We start from the raw sequence: 20,738 nt of genomic DNA on the forward strand, positions 1-20,738 counted from the left end.
AAGATGTGAGCAGGGCCCTGGACTGCTGCTTCATCATCTGCCATGCAGTCCATTGAGCCAATCGGTACCTCCCTTGTAGGTACCATGAAAAAGGCTCTGAATAAGCCTGATTCAGCTGGGAATGATTGTTGCACAGACTTCACTGGTATTATAATGAGGATGCAGTGTCATCAGAAGAAAGATTGTACTTGTCACTTGAGCTCATCCACCTTTGGAAAGAAGAAGAAGAAGGATAAAATTCCTGTCAGAGGAGCCTTTGCGATTTATTATTGGTTCCTCCCGTCAAAAACAAAAAGGGAGAAAAGGCCAGAGATCTGTTGGAAGAAGGAACTTGTCTTTTCTACAAAGTGTTTTGTTGTGCGATGCAATATGAGTCTTCAGATCACAGTCATCAGGTCATTGCTGCTTATACATGAAAGGCCTCTGATAGTACACACCTCTTGCAAGCCAAGTGCTGATTCAAGAAGAAAGGAGGTCTTTTAACAGGTGTCAGGGATTTCTGTTTGTTTGTTTTTGGTGGCATTTTTTTAAAAAAAACCAATCTCTCATTAAAAGTGACAGATGCTGTTCCTAAAGAAGTAGGTAACAGATCCATACATCAGGAACGTAAAGCTTTCCTAAGCAAGCAGGCAGTCCTTGTTTTCACCTTTCAGGCATAATCTGTTCTATGCTCTCCCCCACCCCAGAGCCTGTTCTCTCTGTTCTGGGTTAATAAGAGGGGGAATTTAGGCTATTTTCTTTTAAAGTTCATATTCCCATACCAACTCCAGACTGGATTGGGTGGTACATACATGCAAGGCAACATATTTTTGAAAGTGGTTTGTTTGTCTATGTGTCTGGATGCCTCTTGAGATACCATCACCAAACTTGACATGAAGGTTCCCAAGATGGCGACCCAAAACATCGCTTTGGCAGTACTTTGCCCCTTTTAGGGCATAGGTTTGGCCCCCTCTCAATATATTGTTGCTAAATTTGGCATGAGAATTTCTGAGGTGGAAGTGGAAGACTTCACTGCCATTTGGACACCAGGCACTATTTTGAATCACGATGGTGGACCAAAATGTGACTTTGGCTTGGCCACCTCTTGAGAGATTGTCGTCAAACATAACATAAGGGTTCTCAAGGGGTGTTTGTGTGTGTGTGTGTGTGTGAGAGAGAGAGAGAGAGAGAGAGAGAGGTGTCTTTATTAATGTTTGTATGCCTGGTGCCATTTTTGATCAAAACAGTGAACCAAAATGTTACCTTGGCATGACTTCACCTGGTTTTTGGTGCAACAGGTCCAAACTCACAAACTGCACCTGTGATTAGATGTTGAAGACTTGAAGGATACTGATGAATGTACTCCAGAGGAAGAGCAACTGGAGTCTGACTCAGAAGAGGGGGACCTATACTGGCTAGGAGGCAAAGGTTGGAGGCAGGGGAAGCTTCAGAGATGCAAGGTGGAGCATAGGACTGGTTGGAAGAAGAGGAAAAAGAGGCAAGTCAGGCAAGTGAGGGCCAAGTGCTTCCTCACTTTCTTATGCACCACTCTCTCCCAGAACCAGCAGTGGATTGAAAAAGGATGAGCGGAGGAAGTTTTTATGTAGGCATAGTCTGTGGGTGCGTGTGCGCAGCCCATCAGGGGAATGCAAATAAACTGATGGAGAGAAAATGGTCCCCTGTTGCTGCAACTGCTCCATAGAGTGCAGACCTGGGAATACTTGACGATACTAGATTGATGTGTGTAGTTTTCCAGAGCTGCAGAAATGGCTATGTTATCTTTGACAATAGTGAGTTAACTATCTGCTGCGTGTATTTCTTTGGTCGGGGGACGCCCTTGACATCAGGCAACCCAGTACAATTCTTAGGGTATATCTGCAAAGGTCAACTGGGGTGTGGGACTGATGGGATTGTACTGTGCACCTAATTTCTGCAGGTCAACAATGCTGGTTCAGGAAAAGCATAGATTGTGTGGTCAGCACGGCAGCTAGAATATTCAGCTATAACTTCTGTGTCTTGTAGGTTAAAACATATGCATCCATTCAGCATTCTTGGGGCCATGCGTATAACCTATCAGTGCAGGACAAGCAAATGGTAAAGTGAGAGGCACAGGATGATAAGCTTCCTTTGATTATGCCAGAGTACTTTTGATCACCTTACAACCCTGATGCACCACTAAGTGCAAAATGCACATGATGCAGAATTGGCTGTGTTGGAGTGTCTTAATGGTTAATGTAAGATAGTCAGGTTTTTTTAATTACTTGTACTTAATTAAAAATGATACTAACTACAGCAATTAGCATATACTTGGCAACAAATGAAAGTTTTAGTAGCAGTGGTAAGCATGCTGGGATCAATCAAGAGGTAACAATGCCCACAAGGGGTAGTGCGCATGGCTGACAATGCGCTTCATTAAGATGTGGCTAGCTGTGCCCTACCAAATGGCCTTGGAGCATGTGACATGCAGCATCCATTGCTGAAGCTAAGCAGACCCTTGGATGAGAAACCACGAGGAACTCAGTGTGTGGCCAGTGTGGTGTAATGGCAAGAGTGCTGGACTAGGACATGGGAGAAAAGGGTTCAAATCCCCAGTCAGCCATGACGTTTACTGGGTGAACTTAGGCCAGTCACCATCTCTTAGCTCACAGGGACGTTGTGAGGATGAAATGGGGAGAAGGATAACTATGTACACCACCTTGATATCCTTGGAAGATAAAGGTGGCATAGAAATGTAAAAATATCACAAGTGCAACTGATAAAAACGGGTTGTAGTGCATCCTATCCTCCCCTAGTTCAAGAAGCTGAATCTTCTTGTAGTTGGGTTTCCGGGGGTACCCTTTACATATCCCAAGAAAGTTCTGTTCAGCTCATGCATGGGAGGTGGAAAGTCCTGGCACGTGGGAGCAAAACCACCCTCCTGCCCTCCCCTGGGCACTGAGGAGTTCCCAGGGGATATCACAGTAAGTTCTGTATCCAAAGTAGTGCTTAATAAAGTCATTTAGCTACATGTTGCACTAGCAGAATGTTATTGTTGCTGTTAACTTTGTTGCACAATATATTGCACAATCTGTTACTTTTTGAGTTTCCACTAGTGCAACTGTTGCTCTGGATTCCTCTGTTGCACAACATTAAGAACTGACCTGTTTTGCTAACGCAAGAGTCCACGTAGAGGGGTTTGCTTTGGTTCCATGTGTGTCTATGCAGAGTGCTCCACCCTCAGAAACAGCTTGGTCCTCTGTCCACTCCGCCATTCCTGCCTATCCCAGTGATGGGCACATGGTTAGCACATAAATATTTGTGAGAAGTTCCATGTCTTCTCGGTGATGCCATTGAGTGGCACACTGTTTTCTACCAACGTGCTGGCAGGCATAGAGGCTGAGTTGCTGACCCTTTTGCAAAATGAAAGGAAGAAAAACAAGCAAAAAAAGGATCACCGAGTTGCTCACATGTGTGTTAGTGGAGGAAATGGGTGAGGAATAACAATAACAACAACAGCAATAATATGTGGATAAGCCTAGAAGAATTCCATCGAAATCGGCTGAGTTATTATTGATTCACAGAGCACGACAAAACATCACTGCATGAATTAGCAAACAGCTGTTTCTAATTTGAGTTTAGAACTGTACACAGAGGAACTTGTTTTAGTGTTCACTCCTTTCATTTATAATGAATTTTAATCACCGCTACAGGTGAGAAAAATGTAGAAACAAGCTTGTATCTTGTGGAAGAAACAAAGGAGAGACAGATGCTAACAGATTTACAGTCTGTGATAAAAGGAATGTTTTGGTACACTTTACATGTAATTAGGGTGCAGCTGTTTGCAGTCCCAAGTCCACGATGCACAGCAGAATATAGTGTCTGCTGCTGTTCCAAAGGGAGTGCACGAAAACAGTGATTCAACCCTGAAAGCATTTAGTTTATTCCTAGATCTAACATAAAACTTTTCTCCTCCACCCCTCTCTGAGTCATTTTATTGCAGTGTGATGCTTGCTAAATAAGATTGATTTTTGCAGGATAATTGCACACAGATTGTGACTTAACTTTTATATTTATATCTGTATCAGGGCTGCAAAATGTAATCAATTTATCGGTTAGATTAATTGATTAACTACAGAATCATGTGCATTACTCAGAAATCAGCCCTGCTGTGTTCAATGGATTCACGCCCTGGGGAAGCTTGTGTAGGATTGCAATGCAATGTATATTTTATTTGCATGCTAACTGGAACCATCAGGCTTTTAAAAAAACAAACAAACCAGCCTGTTCAGGCTGCCTTGGAACAGGCGGCATATAAGTTCTTTTAAATGCCAAGAATAAATACATAAAACAAACCTTTTAATTGAGTACAGTGCTATCCCTGATTACTCAAGTGGTAGATTTATTTTTCTTTATTTTTTTAAATACAAAAACTTAAAACTGGCAATTGATATTGTTAAAGAGGTATCCTCCTGTTTCTCTTTAACACAGGCACAAATTCAATGGATAGAGTGATAATTTAATTGGCTAAAATGCATATGATTAGTCAATCAAAAGTCATTTAATCTGGTTGCAGCCTTACTGTGTTGCTGGTAGGTAAAAAAATAAGATGGCAAACAAATTAAAGAAATTTTGAATGATTAACCATATGGGTTTTAGTCAATTACATTATTACTCTATCCACTGAATTTACATACGGATTTACAGGCACAAGGTCCCAGATACAATGTCTTCCATTTCTAAGTAGGGGTGTGACAGGTTTCTGTCTGAAGCCCTGGAGAGCTACTGCTGGTCAGTGTAGACAATGCTGAGCTGGTTGGCCAAAGGTCTGGCATGGGACTAAGCAACTTTCCTATCCCTATGACTTCCATGCCTTGTTTACAAGACACCATATTGCCCCTCCACATTGGCATTCAGTGAATCATTTGTGCCAAGTTACTCACAATGCAATTTTTTTCCTTAGGAAGGAAAAGGGGGCTATTGTAGTGAATGGCCTAATTTGCACATAGCAGTGCCACAAGCAAGGAAGTGTGTTGGGGCCTGGAGAACAAATTGCAGACACTTTGCTGCTCTCTCCACCTCCTGCTGGTATGGTTCTGCCCAGAACGAAGCAAGACATGGATTAGTTTAGCATTGATGTGTGAACCTGGGTTTATGGTTTGTCCCATCCCAGCAAGCCAAGTTAATGGTTTGTTTGAAGTGGGACAAACCATGAGCCCAGGTTTGAATGGAACACTAAGTCAAATCAAGTGCGGCGGCAGCGGAACTGGACTGAAGCAGCCCAGGCTTTCTATTTCTCCACAAGCTAACTTCCTTGCTCTTAGTAATCCGTAGTTTGGCTTATCGTTATGTGCAAAACAGGTTAGGGTGTGAGAATGAGGGGATTTGAGGACCCCCCCCCCCCCGTTTGTGAAGGTCTGAATTTCTAAGCCTATAAGATAAAGCTGCAGTCCAGAGCAATACAGGTTGTAGCAACTAAATTCTACTCAGAGCAGATCCATTGAAATTAGTGGGCCTAAGTCAGTCATGTCCATTAATTTCAGTAGATTAGCTCTGAGTATTACTAACACTAAATGCAACCTACCTAGTTTTGCAGATAAGCTTTATGCAGATAAATACCTTGAGGTATTCATTGAACAAATTTAATTGTGGGGAAGGTTTTTCCTTGATTTTTTTAAAAAAAGTATAACTGTGGAATTCAGAAAGAGGAAGAGAGAAACTGACTGGACTAACACACATACGCTGGTTTCTAGATTGATTAGGGTTGTCCAGTTTGCACAGAATGCTAAAAGGCACAAGGTGCCTACATGCGAGTGGATGTACAACAGCCTTGTCTACATTCAATTGAACAGTGGCTTTTGATTTGTTTTTAAGTTTTGGAGAAGGTGTTGGAGTTGGCAGATTCACCGTATTTAACCTTTGCTGCAACCTGATATATTTTGTGGGGAAATCTTTTGCTGTACTGTCTGTTTTCAGCACAGCTGTTATTATTTCAGGCAACTTAGAGACATGTGGCGGCATCCAACTATCTTGTTCCATCAGCACAAGGATCTCTGCTTGTGAAATACAACATATTCCCCTCTCCCATGTGCCCCCTAAATCTGTTCTGGGGATTTCCACAAACCTCTGGGGAGGGCATGGGCAAGCACAGGGGAGGAGAAGGGCAATTCCATTGTGTAAGCCGAAATCCTTGCATTGACAGACTGAATTAATTGGCTACTGCCCATGGAAGTGGTTAGCGAGATGGGTACACTTGCAACATCTGTATATCCTGTATAATTGTTCTAGTGTTACTTTGCATTCCCATCCCCTGTAAGTGTGTGGCAGATACATGCATCTTTGATGGCATGTTATGTGATAGGAGGTCAAGGAGGTGATAGTGATTTATTAGAGAGTTTTTGTATGCCATTGTCAACTTCAGTTCCCATCTGAAACATGGAGATCATAATGTGGGAATGGATAGAATCATAGTTCAGTGGTGGAACACCTGCTTTGCAGGTACAAGGACCCAAGTTCAGTCCTTGGCATTTCCACCTAGAAAAGGATCAGGTGATGGGAAAGAATTCCACCTGGAGAAACACTGCAAGTCAACAGCAGACAATAGTGGACTAGATCAGTAGATAGTCTAACTGGCCTTATGGCAGATTCCTATCTTCCAAAGCAGGGTAGTTACATGCACTGCAAGCTTAGGAAGGAGGGAGACAATAATGTCAGTTTTACTAATTAATATGTGGGGATATTTCTAGTGGGCAGCATCACAGGGAATGTTGTTAATCACTATCTTGTCCACTTTCCAATCTGCAGTGCTGGGGTTTTGAAGTGCAGATTGCATTTATGTTACTTTACAGGGCTAATCTTTACAAGACACTAATCTTCCCTTCCCCTCCAAAATCCTGCAGTAGAGAGAAAATAACACACATGGACTGTATTGAAGGGCTGTTGTGAGTAACTCTCAGCTTCAACCCCTCTGTTGCACACAATATGGATATGGAATGTCCACCTAGTCCCAATCTATCTCTCCTCTACTAGAACAGGATTCATTTTCAAAGATTCCACATTTTCCTCTTTACACAAGACCTGAGTTTCAAAGAGCACGAACTTCTGTTTTTGCTTGTACTTGGCGATGTTGGAAGTGGAACCTTGCTGCCAAATTGCTGCAGTGATAAAATCCTGGATTTCTACATTGTTTCCTATGAGTAGCTGTCATTTTTTCCACTCTTAATAAGATATAGCTGTGGTGTCAAAAGTAACCAGGAAATCTGGTCTGCAGACGAAGGATCTGTCAGTCTGGCCCTTTCCTGTGTGTGTGGTGTCGTGTGTTTAAAGCCTCTTAATAGTCCAGAGGAGAGGATGAGTAATATAGTGAAATAAATTACTAAAGGTATGACTTTGGAACATAAGAGTTCCCTTACACTAGGTCAGGCTGTTTGGTCTATCTAGCCCAGTGTTGTCTGTACTGATTTGCAGAAGCTCTACATAGTCTTAAGGCCTGCCACTGGATCTTCCTCCTACTGGATCTGCCTGGTACCAACATTGTCATCATTTTGACACTAGACAAAGACCTTTGGGCAGATATTATCTCTCCCCACTTGAATCAACCCAGATACCATGTTCATCATTTGAGGCCCTTCTTTGTGTGCCCTCTCCAAGGGACGTACAGAGGATGGTGACATTAGTTTAGACATTTTCAGTGGGACCTCCCCAACTGTGGAATGCTCTCCCCAGGGAAGCACTCCTGGCGCCATCACTATCGTATTTTTAGGCACCAAGCGAAAACTTTCTGATTTACCCAGGCTTACGTTTTTTAACTGGGAGGGTAGTTAGTTACGTCATTGTCTTCTGTTGTTTTATTTTTACTGTCTAAGTTGTTTTGAGAGGCCTGAGTGCAGAAAGTGTAAATAATAAAAATAAGAATGCAATATTGTTAAATCCTTTTTAGTAATTTTATTACTGTGTGTTTTATTTGCTTGTAAACTACTTTGAGAGTTTTTAGTGGGAAGTGATAAACAGATTTAAGAAACATAACCTAAACTTGTCTCCTGGAGATGCCAGGGATTGAATTTGCGACCTTTTGCTTGCATATGTAGAAGTATGCCATGATCTCTGAAACTGATGCAAGTGGACCACCCTTAGATCTTTCGATGAAGGGAGGTATATAAATCAAATAAATCAAAGGTTCATCTAGGTCAGAATTCTCTTCCACATAGAGGGACAACCATATGCCCCCAGGAAGCACAGCAATAATTCTCCCCTTGTTGTGGCTCCCCAGGAACCGGCATTCTCATAGGCACATTGCCTCTGAATCTGGGGGGGGGGGGGTGTCACATGCAGAGCCACTTGGAGGCACTGCCAGACTCCTCGTGCCCCCCCATGTTGATATCTGAAGCCTGTTAAAGACTTAGTCTCTTAATCAAGCTGTTTCTAGCCCCAGACCACTGAGTAATCACAATACAGTGGTACCTCGGGTTACAGACGTTTCAGGTTACAGATGCTTCAGGTTACAGACTCCGCTAACCTGGAAGTAGTACCTCGGGTTTAGAACTTTGCTTCAGGATGAAAACAGAAATCGTGCGGCAGTGGCAGCGGGAGGCCCCGTTAGCTAAAGTGGTACCTCAGGTTAAGAACAGTTTCAGGTGAAGAACAGACCTCCAGAACGAATTAAGTACGTAACCCGAGGTACCACTGTGAATCTAAAGTTGGAAGGGGAACCATGAATAGACAATGCAAATTTATTTAAAACAGTAAACAGAAAACACATCAGTGTTACACTTAATTTAAAACATGGAAGCTTAAACATTTGGTTTGTGCAAACATGATTTGCATTAATTCACACGGCAGAGTGGTGTCGTCAGACACCTTATGTGGTGTGAAGGTTTACCCAGCAGTGCATTTGATTTTAATCAAAGAGTCCTTGTAACACAATCCAAAGTTGGGTTGAACCACTGGTAACATTGCCTTTCCTTGTTCCTCCCCAGACTTGCAAATAATATCACATATGTTACGTTTCCATTCAGCTTGTGTATCTGCATATTTGAATTCAATCAGCTGTGGGATATCGGTGGCTTGAAACATTCAAACTCTTGTCCAGTGTTATAGACGTTCTTCTGCCTGGTCATCTGTAAAAATATTAGAGCCATTAAAATACCTTTACTGTCAAGTGATAACTAAACATCCCTGAAGGGGAACTCCCTTTCCCTGTTGGCTCTACAGCTCTAGGTAGAGAATCTGGTAAAGTCTGCACAGTCTTCAGCCAAGTAGCTTGATAATCAAAGAAGGAATTGGATCCACTGAAAATGCTGGTTGCACAAAGGTCCTGGTTGCACAATTCTCTAAATCTGGCTGAAGCCTGCATTGCTTTGGAAAATTACACTGTTGCCCACTCTCCTGGGTGGTGGTGGTAACTGCATTAATTAACTAAGTATTTATAACCCTCACTCTCCATTGAATACAGTGGTACCTCAGGTTAAGTACTTAATTCGTTCCGGAGGTCCATACTTAACCTGAAACTGTTCTTAACCTGAAGCACCACTTTAGCTAATGGGGCCTCCTGCTGCTGCTGCGCCATTGGAGCACAATTTCTGTTCTCATCCTGAAGCAATGTTCTTAACCTGAAGCACTATTTCTGGGTTAGCGGAGTCTGTAACCTGAAGCGTATGTAACCTAAAGCGTATGTAACCTGAGGTACCACTGTATTTCAGTTGAGAGTAGGGAGCAATGAAATAAAAACATATAAAAGGAAATAGAAAATTACAATATGCAAAAATTACAAAAAAGCCCTTAAATAACATAAATGAACAGCTCCATCATAAAGCAAGCAAAGCTGAACTGTGGCAAAGACAGCAATTCGATTTTCCCATTTGACCCAATATTTGGGTAGCGAAAACAGAACATCCAACTGACTCAAACAACCAAAGAGTCTTAGCAGCCATTCATGTCTGTCTTTATTATGTTAGGAAAGCAGACCATGTCATATTCGGTGCATGGTCCTCATTGGTTTCTGCGTAGGTTTTTGTTCAGAGTCAACGTTAATCTGAAAGATAAATGTTGCACATATGTAACTTATATGACAATTTGGGCCAAATTGCTCTTATTAGATAAAGAAATGCATTTATGGGATTCATCCCTTCTGGAATTAGTTCCTCAGTGATGAAGATGAATGCACGCAGGCATGTAAAATGCACTGAGCATTAAGTGGCTAAATGACTGCTCTGTTTCGTGATTGATTATCGAGTTCCTTCGTGGAAGCTCCGTGACCTGCGCATCTATCCTCAAGAAGGTTTGCATTCACAAACCTGCTTAGTGTTCTTCACCCACCCTCCTAATTAAACCTTTATTGAATTTCCTTCCCCTTTTTCATACTTGCTGATGCTAGCCTGTGGTTGATGACAAAGGCCTTCCACCAATCACATGGTTCCTCTGTTTTCAAATAGTCCCACTCTGCAGGATTAGCCACTTTTAATGACTTTAATCTCCTTTTGGAGAAGCTATTCCCACCCCCACCCCCCTTATTCTGCTTCATTCCTTTGATTGCATTAATGTGGAATCATTATTCCATTGGAAAAGAAACCTCATCTCAATTTAACAGTATCACTCTTACTGGTGCATGGTGTGGGGGAAAGTGGATAGAGATATTTTTTCCCCTCCCTATACCAGAATTGGGAGCCACCCAATGAATCTGAATGTTGGAAGATTCAGGACAGACCAAAGGAAGTACTTCTTCACACAGTGCAGTGTTAAACTGTGGAACTCACTCCCACAATATGTTGTGATGGCCACCAACAAAGTTGGGTGTCTTTGAAAGAGGATCAGAGGATCAGACAAATTAATGGAGGATAAGGTTATCACTGGCTATGTTCTACCTCGGTACCAGTTACCAGGATTCATAAGTGGAGAGAGGCATTGTTGCACTTCCTATAGGCATCTGGTTGGCACTGTGAGAACAGGTTGGTGAAGAACAAGATGGGCTTTTGTGCTGATCCAGCAAGGCTTTTCTCATGTCCCTCCTTGCAATATACTAGGCCAGCTACAACACTCTTCAATACATATCTCACTCCTAAATCAAAGTGCTGTTGTTGACCTTTTAAAGCCATGGCTGAGAATCTCTGACTAAAGGGTTGCATGTGGCCTTCTGGACTGTGGGCCGACTCACATTTGTCTGGACCTTTCCATTAGAAATCCGGCCCTACCCACCCACCCTAGCGTGCGACTCCAAAGGGAGTTTTTCTATTGGCAGAAAAATGGTACCCTACCCCTATTTTAAAGCCCTCCATGGCTGAGAACCAAGGGCTGCTTGTTTCCATGTGTGCTTACCTGTCAGGTATTTACACCTTCTTAGGTATGGTGGGTGGCTACTAGGAACAGGGGCGCCTTGACCACGGTACACTAATTCTCTTTCTAGACAGGCTCACCTGGTGCATTGCGGTGTTTGGGTGTTAGGCAAAGACCTCTTTATTTCCCCAAGCTTATTAGTAGTTTGAACACTGTTTTCAAAATGTCTTTTGCTTTTTGTGTTTACTGCTTTGTTCAATATTTTGTACTCTTCAGTGTATCTTGTATTTTTTAAAATGTAAACCTCCCTGGCTATTTTATTTGAAGGAGGGTATAGAAATACAGTCATACCTCGGGTTGAAGTAGCTTCGGGATAAGTATTTTTGGGTTTTGTGCTGTGGCGACCCAGAAATAACGGAGTGTGTTACTTCCGGGTTTCGCTGCTCACGCATGCGCAGATGGTAAAAATGACGTCATGCGCGTGCACGGAAGCGGCAAATCGTGACCCGCGGACGCGCGGACACGGGTTGCATTCACTTCTGGATGTGAACGGGGCTCTGGAACGGATCCCATTCACATCCAGAGGTACCACTATACCTGTTATAGGTACTCCTATCAGCACCTTCCATTATCAATATTAATTTTTAATATTAATTAATAATTAATAGTAATACAACACCCATATAAAACATAATCAAACATTAAAAACTTCCCGATACAACATGGCCAATAGTCAGGGATAGTGGCTGGAAGACAACAGGCTGTTCTAGATCACTGATATTCAACTGGTTGGTTGGCGACTCCTAAGTGACATAAAGCAGATTGTACATTGCCATTTTTGTTACTTTTCTTGTTTAAGATGTTCTTTAAGGATACAGCAGGAGGAGAAAGAAATTACCGTATTTTTCACTCTATAAGACACACTTTTTTGCCTCCTAAAAAGTAGGGGCCATGCTAATCTTCTCTGTCTCGTTCCAATTTTAGTATATGTGCTGCCGAAGCGAGCACTTTGCCTCCTAAAAAGTAAGGGGAAATGTGTGTGCATCTTATGGAGCGAATGCAGGGTGTGCAGCTGTCTCAGAAGCCAGAACAGCAAGAGGGATCGCTGCGCAGCGATCCTTCTTGCTGTTCTAGCTTCTGGGATTCAGAATATATTTTTTCTTGTTTTCTTCCTCCAAAAACTCGATGCGTCTTATGGTCTGGTGCGTCTTATAGAGTGGAAAATACAGTAATAGTGGGTTCTGTAGTTGAAGGTTAGTGTTAAAGGTGGGCCCAAGTCTGAAAGCATTGCAAACAGCTGGTCTCGACTGGAAACATGGTGCAGATGGCATGCAAGGGGACGATCTTGCCACCAAATTTTTACACTGGACTTTTATTCATTTAAAGACTGGATTGGAGGCCAATCTATTCCTGAGTAATTCCTAAAAGAACACAACCATGTCAGTAGATTCTGTTGCTTTGCTAGCCACCTGTGTTGGCTCTGAGCCACGGTGACTGAACCCCAACTCTCCCAAGATTTCGTTTCCTCAGTGGCCAGCTCCTTGCAGGTCGCAGTCCTTGGCACACTTTCCTGGGAGTGAACCCCATAGGACTTATTTCTGAGTAAACGTGCATAAAATTGCTCTGGCAGACTCATGGCTGCTTTAAAGCAATCGCTGTGTTTTAAGAGCAAGGCATTTTAAAGTGTTTTGCAAATGTACAGCCCTAAGTTCTTGTATTTTTAAGTGATGGCTCGATGGACTCCTGTTGTTCTAATAATATTACAGTGGAGTAATATTTTAAAAATACGGAAACACATTGAGAGCCAATTCGCCATTTGTTGCCCTAGTTTAAAAGCCCCCTTGTGCCTCCCTGGTCCCCCCTCCCCCCGTTTGCCTGAATCCCCCTTGAGGAGCCCAGCTGGCATGAGCTGGGAATTAGTGTGTGCAGCGGTTTGCTGGTCCTTCCCTGCTGAATGTAATCCAGGGAGCAAGCAGCCAGCTGAATCCTTCCAGTCAGAAGAGCCCATTAATTCAAGTCCTTGGGGGGGGGGGAAGAGGCAGCCTCCCCCTTTCTTGCTTGGTGAGAAAGGCCCCCTGTGATTGTAGCTGGCGTGAGAGCGAGACAGAGGCTGTCCAGGGCAAGGCTTAAAGCTTGCTCATTATGGGGAGTGCCGTTGATTTACAATCTGCAGAGTTAGGTTTAATTTCTCATCTGCACAAGGTATGATCGTAGGCTGAGGGTGGGGGTGGAGGTAGCTAATGAATTTCAAAAGTAAAAATTAAAAAAAATATAATTCTATTGAACACTTACCAGATCTTTCTATGGCGTGCGCGCAAGAGAGCACACCTTATTCTTAATTTGCTTCATAAAAAAACCAAAGCCAAGCCAAGCCATGTTATACAGCTTTCTGATGGAGCTATGCCAAAAGCAGTTTACAATAGGTACTGGCGGTAAAACGGAATAGAGTGAAAAGGAGGTAAGGCGGACTAAAATGCAACAATTTTTTTTTTGTAATAAAGATGGAAAAAAATTAGATTAATGTTAAGTGCAAGCCCAAGGTTTAGGTAATAGGGCCAGGCCTTATTCTTCAGCAAAGACCACAGATGCCAGACAAGGGCAGTAGTTGACGGGCCTCCCTGTCATACCGAATGTGATTAGATTAATAAGAAATCCAGAGTAAACATATTTTAGTAAATATCTGATGGGGGTGCACAAAACAGAAAGGGTCCTCAGATAATTAAGCATATGAGCTATCTGAGATTTATGCATATGAAATATATGTTAACAGCCTTGCATTTCAACAGTAGCCTGGTAGACGTTGGTGATAAGGGATTTTGTGTATGGGCACTGAATCACATGTGGGTGCTTTGATCCTCTTCTGCACTCACGGTAGGTACTCTACAGGCTGCAGAGGAAGGAGGGAACCCTCTATCTCTCCTTTCCCAGCCCTCTGCAGGTGCATTTATTCATTTATTTATTTAACTGGCTAGTAACATTTATGAGACGCATGGGGGACCCTGAAGTTGCCCATCCACAGCACCTGGATAACAGACTGAGTAGTCAGACAAGTCAGACAAGTCACCTGGTTTCAGTCTTCCTTGCTAAGGGGAGCTTAACTGTAGTTATTTTAAAACTACAAAGATGATTTCTAAATTTGCACCTGTGCACACACATTATTAGCATACGCAAACCTTTTTATTGTACTGGGATTTTTGGTGAGGCCCAAGTAGCCATGTTTGAGGGCACAACCTTTTTTTTAAAAAAAAATTCATCATTTAAAATGTTGCATTTTATGACCCACTCTGAAAGGGATGCCCTTAGTGGCCTCCCATCCCAGGGCTGACCAGGTCAAAACCTGCTTAGCTTCAGCAGTTCTGTGGCACTAGGTCCTTCCAGACTCTTCCTTGGACCCATTTGCAGAGGACTTTGGTGCACTCTTTGCATGGTAGAGGAGGGGCAACCTACTTGTTGAGGTAAGGGAGCTACTGACAGAGCAGAGTTCTGTTCAGCTCTCCAAAAAAGTTATGGACTAAGAACCAAGCAAAGTATACCAAGTGGCTGGAAAAGTTCAGTAGCACTGGGGTCAACTACAAGTGGCTGAGTGTTAGCACTAAATCGGGGGGCCTGACAGTAGAAGCTCACAGAGAGGGGGGGAAGGACCAGCAGCTGTTACCGTTCGTGTTTGCATTTGTGGAAAACGTGAAAACGAAGAGGGATCAAAACAGCTGCAATGAATTTGTAGGGAAAAGCAGCTGTGTAAGAAAATCAATCCTTTATTCCTGGCGCTTTGAGTTGAACTGTGTGCGTGTGCAAGGGAAAAAAGATCTTTGCAAATCTGAAATTGGCAAAACCAATAGCTCAACCCCCACCTCCCCCCCCACAATATGGTGGAGGTGCCCCCCTCCAAAGCCGTGGCACTGCCAGGCCCAGAGGCTCTGAGCTACGATGTGGAACTGCTTTCCCTTCCCTGCTGCCAACGAAGTATCTTCCGTCTTGCTGCAGAGTTGGCAGGCACACACATGGCATGAAATTGGCGCCGGAGCCAGGCTGACTCTGACTGCATGGAATCACCTTTAGAGTTGGGTGCACAGTGCAGAATGCTGCCCACCCTGCATGACTAGCCCCAACGAGGGGGGGGTGCCTTTTTTTTTAATTGGTGGTTTAAAAGCCACCTGACACCTTACCTTTTCCAGCCTCTGACCATTGATTTCAGTTTTGTTTCAGGTGCAAGTGGGCTTTGGGGAAATCCATCTTGTTTATGTCACAATACTATTGAATGATTCTCTCTCTGTGTGTGTGTTTGAGAGAGGGAGATTCTCTGGTTGTAACTGCTCCCGTGTAGCCTTTCCCATTTTGAGGCAGGGCCGGAACGGATTTTTTTTTCCAGGCCATATTATTTGAAAACCGTTCCGACAAGTATGTGTTGAAAAATGCTCACGTACAAGCACTTAACGCAGCAGCTCTTAGAAATGTTTGTATCGCTCTGAGGCATGTTGCGCTTTGTTTTCTTGACTCGCTGTTTATTGCTTGGCAATACAGTAGACAGGTGTTAAACCTGCTTGGGGGACTTGCGAGGGGGGTGGAAGAAGGAGAAATTGCTTAACATTAATAACGGATGCTCTGTATTTGGCATATTTGTTTATTTTACTTTAAAAAGAATAGATTTGTGCAGCAGACTTAATCAGCATTTTCTCTTTTGCTCCAACATCCTGTTAAGATTCAGGAGGCATTTGTGGGGTGCGCTGGTTCTTTCAGTTTTGTTTTTGTTCTGCAATTGAATCTTTCCCTCTTCTGCTTTCTTCCTCTCTCTTTTAAATGCTGTAGTAGCAGAAGGGCCATAGTGTTGTTGAACGGCTTTGTCCCTATTTTCACAGATGCACTGGGAATTGTTTTTAATCTCCTTTCTGCTTTCCCATTACAGATGGCGATGACGACCCACAACTCTCCTGGGTGGCTTCATCTCCCTCCAGCAAAGACGTTGCATCACCCACTCAGATGATAGGAGATGGGTGTGATCTCGGCATCGGGGAGGAGGAAGGGGGGACCGGCCTGCCGTATCCCTGTCAGTTTTGCGATAAGTCCTTCATTCGCCTGAGCTACCTTAAAAGGCACGAGCAGATCCACAGCGACAAGCTACCTTTCAAATGCACCTACTGCAGCCGGCTTTTCAAGCACAAGAGGAGCAGGGACCGGCACATCAAGCTGCACACAGGGGACAAGAAGTACCACTGCCACGAGTGCGAGGCGGCCTTCTCTCGCAGCGACCACCTCAAGATCCACTTGAAGACACACAGCTCCAGCAAGCCCTTCAAGTGCACGGTCTGCAAGCGGGGCTTCTCCTCCACCAGCTCCCTGCAGAGCCACATGCAGGCCCACAAGAAGAACAAGGAGCACCTGGCCAAGAGTGAGAAGGATGGCAAGAAGGACGACTTCATGTGCGACTACTGCGAGGAGACCTTCAGCCAGACTGAGGAGCTGGAGAAGCACGTCATGACGCGCCACCCGCAGCTCTCCGAGAAGGCTGACCTGCAGTGCATCCATTGCCCTGAGGTGTTTGCTGACGAGAACTCCCTGCTATCCCACATCCACCAAGCCCACGCCAACAAGAAACACAAGTGCCCCATGTGCCCAGAGCAGTTCTCTTCGGTGGAGGAGGTATATTGCCACTTGGATAGCCACCGGCAGCCTGATTCCAGCAACCACAGCATCAGCCCTGACCCTGTCTTGGGCAGTGTGGCCTCCATGAGCAGCGCCACGCCAGATTCCAGCGCTTCGGTGGAGCGGGGCTCCACTCCCGACTCGACTCTGAAACCCTTGAGAGGGCAAAAGAAGATGAGGTCCCTGGAGAGAGAAGAGGGCCAGTCCTGGTCGAAAGTCTCCTACAGCTGCCCGTACTGCACCAAACGTGATTTCAATAGCCTCGCCGTCTTGGAGATCCACCTGAAAACCATCCATGTGGACAAACCTCAGCAAAGCCACACGTGCCAGATTTGCCTTGAATCCATGCCCACGTTGTATAACCTGAACGAACACGTGAGGAAGGTGCATAAAAACCACGCATATCCCATGATGCAGTTCAGCAACATTTCGGCCTTCCACTGCAACTATTGTCCAGAGATGTTTGCGGACATCAACAGCCTGCAGGAACACATCCGTATCGCTCACTGTGGGCCGGGAGCCACAACTCAAGACGGCAACAACGCCTTCTTTTGCAACCAGTGCTCCATGGGCTTTCTGACTGAAGCCTCTCTGACTGAGCACATCCAGCAAACACACTGCAACATAGGAAACTCCAAATTGGATTCCCCTGTTGTTCAGCCATCACAGTCTTTTATGGAGGTATATTCCTGCCCGTATTGCACAAACTCGCCCATTTTTGGCTCTATTCTCAAGTTAACGAAACACATCAAAGAAAACCATAAGAACATTCCACTGGCACACAACAAAAAGTCCAAAGGTGAGCAGAGTCCAGTTTCTTCTGATGTTGAAGTGTCTTCCCCCAAAAGGCAGCGGCTTTCTGCCAGCGTCAATTCAGTTTCGAACGGCGAGTACCCGTGTAACCAGTGCGAACTGAAGTTCTCCAGCTTTGAAAGCTTCCAGACTCATTTGAAGTTGCATTTGGAGTTGTTATTAAGGAAGCAGTCGTGCCCTCAGTGCAAAGAAGACTTTGATTCCCAGGAATCTCTCCTGCAGCACCTCACTGTCCACTACATGACAACCTCAACTCATTATGTCTGCGAGAGCTGCGACAAGCAGTTTTCATCGGTGGACGATCTGCAGAAACATTTGCTGGACATGCATACTTTTGTGTTGTATCACTGCACCCTTTGCCAAGAGGTTTTTGACTCCAAGGTATCTATCCAAGTGCACCTGGCAGTGAAGCACAGCAATGAGAAAAAGATGTATCGGTGTACAGCCTGCAACTGGGATTTTCGGAAAGAGGTGGACCTCCAGATCCACGTGAAGCACAGTCACCTGGGCAACCCTGCAAAGTCTCACAAGTGCATCTTCTGTGGAGAGACGTTTAGCACCGAAGTGGAGCTGCAGTGCCACATCACGACCCACAGCAAAAAGTACAACTGCAAGTTCTGCAGCAAAGCCTTCCACGCCATCATCTTGCTTGAAAAACATTTGCGGGAGAAGCACTGTGTCTTTGATGCCAGCACTGAGAACGGAACAGCCAATGGCACAGTGCCGGCTAGCAAGAAGGCAGAATCTGCCGATATCCAGAACATGTTGATGAAAAATCCAGACACTTCAAACAGCCATGAAGCTAGCGAGGATGACGTGGATGCTTCGGAGCCCATGTACGGCTGCGATATCTGTGGGGCAGCTTATACGATGGAGGTGCTTTTGCAGAACCACCGTCTGAGGGACCATAACATCAGGCCAGGGGAGGATGACTGTTCCAGGAAGAAAGCAGAGTTCATCAAAGGGAGCCACAAGTGCAACATCTGCTCAAGGACCTTTTTCTCGGAGAACGGCCTCCGGGAGCACATGCAGACCCACCGAGGCCCAGCAAAGCATTACATGTGCCCCATTTGCGGGGAACGCTTCCCGTCCCTCCTGACCCTGACGGAGCACAAAGTAACTCACAGCAAGAGCTTGGATACAGGGACGTGCCGGATCTGCAAAATGCCCCTGCAGAGCGAAGAGGAGTTCATTGAGCACTGCCAGATGCACCCCGACCTCAGAAACTCCCTCACTGGATTCCGCTGTGTTGTCTGCATGCAGACGGTCACCTCGACTCTCGAGCTGAAAATCCACGGAACATTCCATATGCAAAAATTGGCAGGGAACTCTGCGGCATCTTCTCCCAACGGCCAGGCCTTGCAGAAATTCTACAAGTGTGCTCTGTGCTTGAAGGACTTCAGGAACAAGCAAGACTTGGTGAAGCTGGATGTTAACGGTCTGCCGTATGGCCTGTGTGCTGGATGCATGACCAGGAGCACCAATGGACAGTCCATGGGCATGACCCCACCAGAAGTTAGCGAAAGACCTTGTGGTAGCCTGAGGTGCCCAGAGTGTAGTGTCAAATTTGAAAGTGCCGAAGACTTAGAAAGCCACCTTCAGTTGGACCACCGAGACCTGACGCCTGAGACCAGTGGCCAGAAGAAGGGTACCCAGACATCCCCTGTTCCCAGAGTAAGTACTGCCACAGGTTAGCTTTACTATAATGAATAATAGTAAGAAGAATAGATACTGACTTCAGAAACTCACATTGCACATAGGGCTCCAATGTGCAGTTGAAGCTTCCATTCTCTTTAGTATTGAAAACTTCCTCTATGTGTGTCTGGCTCTCCCTTGCTCAGGAGGGAATAAGGGAACCTCTGCTTATACAGGAGTTCCATGTGAGTGTTGGAACTCAGCAAACATTTGCTCTACAATAATTAACTACAAAGTACAGGTGATTCCCCCCCAACTATAAAAATATAACATTACATTATTGTTTTTAGAGAAAAATGGTATTCTTGGTTGTTGTTGTTGTTGTTGTTGTTGTTGTTGTTGTTGTTGTTGTTTGCTTCAGAGTTATAGGGTTCTGCTGTCAAAGCTACCTCATTTAGCTACTGGTTCATTCACAGAGTGGCAAGCACAGTTGTTGTCTTAGCTAGGTTAGCAGTGGCATTACATCCATAAAAGACTCATGGTAAGCATCCTTCCTTTGTAAAGCAATTTTAAATGGAGTTCCAACAATTGCTGCTAACTGCCCTGAGCAGGTTAGAAAGGTAGATAAAGGAATAAATAAATAAATAAATTTTAGTTCAAATTAGTCATTTCACTTAAACTCTCATATAAAAATTGATTGGGCACTACTTGGATACTGCTTCATACAGGCCATTCTGTCTGCGTTCCAACAATGAAGAGTGGGAAAGTACGCCTCACAGGTGAGCGACTCCACAAAGCAAAGTTTTGGCGGAGTGTGGAATGAACCTTATTGTCTCTGCCCAAACTCCAGCGTGGATCATAGCAGCTAGAAATAGATTCCTAAAAGACCTCCTTGCAAATGTCTGATTCAGAGCCTTGTGAAGCGACACCACTCTCAGAGACCACTTCAGATGAAGAGAACCTGTGTGGTGCAATGGCTAGAGCATGGCTAGACTAAGACTCGGGAGACCAGGGTTCAAATCTCCATTTGGATATGAAGCTCACCAGGTGATCTTTGGACAGTCATTCACTCTCAGCCTGACCTGTCTCAGGGTTATTGTAAGGCTAAAATGGGAGAGGGACATAAATTGTATGCTGCCTTGTTCTTCTTGGAGGAAAGGTGAGATATAAATGCAATACACATACATAATACAGATTCTAGGCCTTTTGCTAGGCATGATCAAGGCACACAAGGTGGCTTCCTAGAGCACTCCAGAGTATGCTAGTAGGCTTTGCCCAGCCAGCAGGCAGTGAAAACACCACCCAGTTGTTGTGTCTGATGTAGACAGCATTTTTGGAAGGGGCCACAACCTACCCCTCATAGGATTGGGAATTTATGACTAATATGCTTTCCTCCATTGGTACGTTCATAGGCCAGCTCATAGACA

General features: G+C 44.5%; 1 protein-coding gene across 3 annotated transcripts in view; it reads left to right on the forward strand.

Annotated features, from left to right (window-relative positions):
• The window catches only part of ZNF423 (zinc finger protein 423), a 319,298-nt gene that overhangs the window by 167,153 nt on the left and 131,407 nt on the right, over positions 1-20,738 (forward strand). For all 3 annotated transcript variants that reach the window (XM_081015494.1, XM_081015493.1, XM_081015495.1), the window contains exon 4: positions 16,127-19,350. In XM_081015494.1, coding sequence (XP_080871620.1) covers positions 16,127-19,350 — 3,224 coding nt within the window. The remainder of the gene's footprint in view (positions 1-16,126; positions 19,351-20,738) is intronic.

This window comes from Podarcis pityusensis, assembly GCF_964106645.2.
Source record: "Podarcis pityusensis genome assembly, chromosome: 8".
NCBI classification, from domain to species: Eukaryota; Metazoa; Chordata; class Lepidosauria; order Squamata; family Lacertidae; genus Podarcis; species Podarcis pityusensis.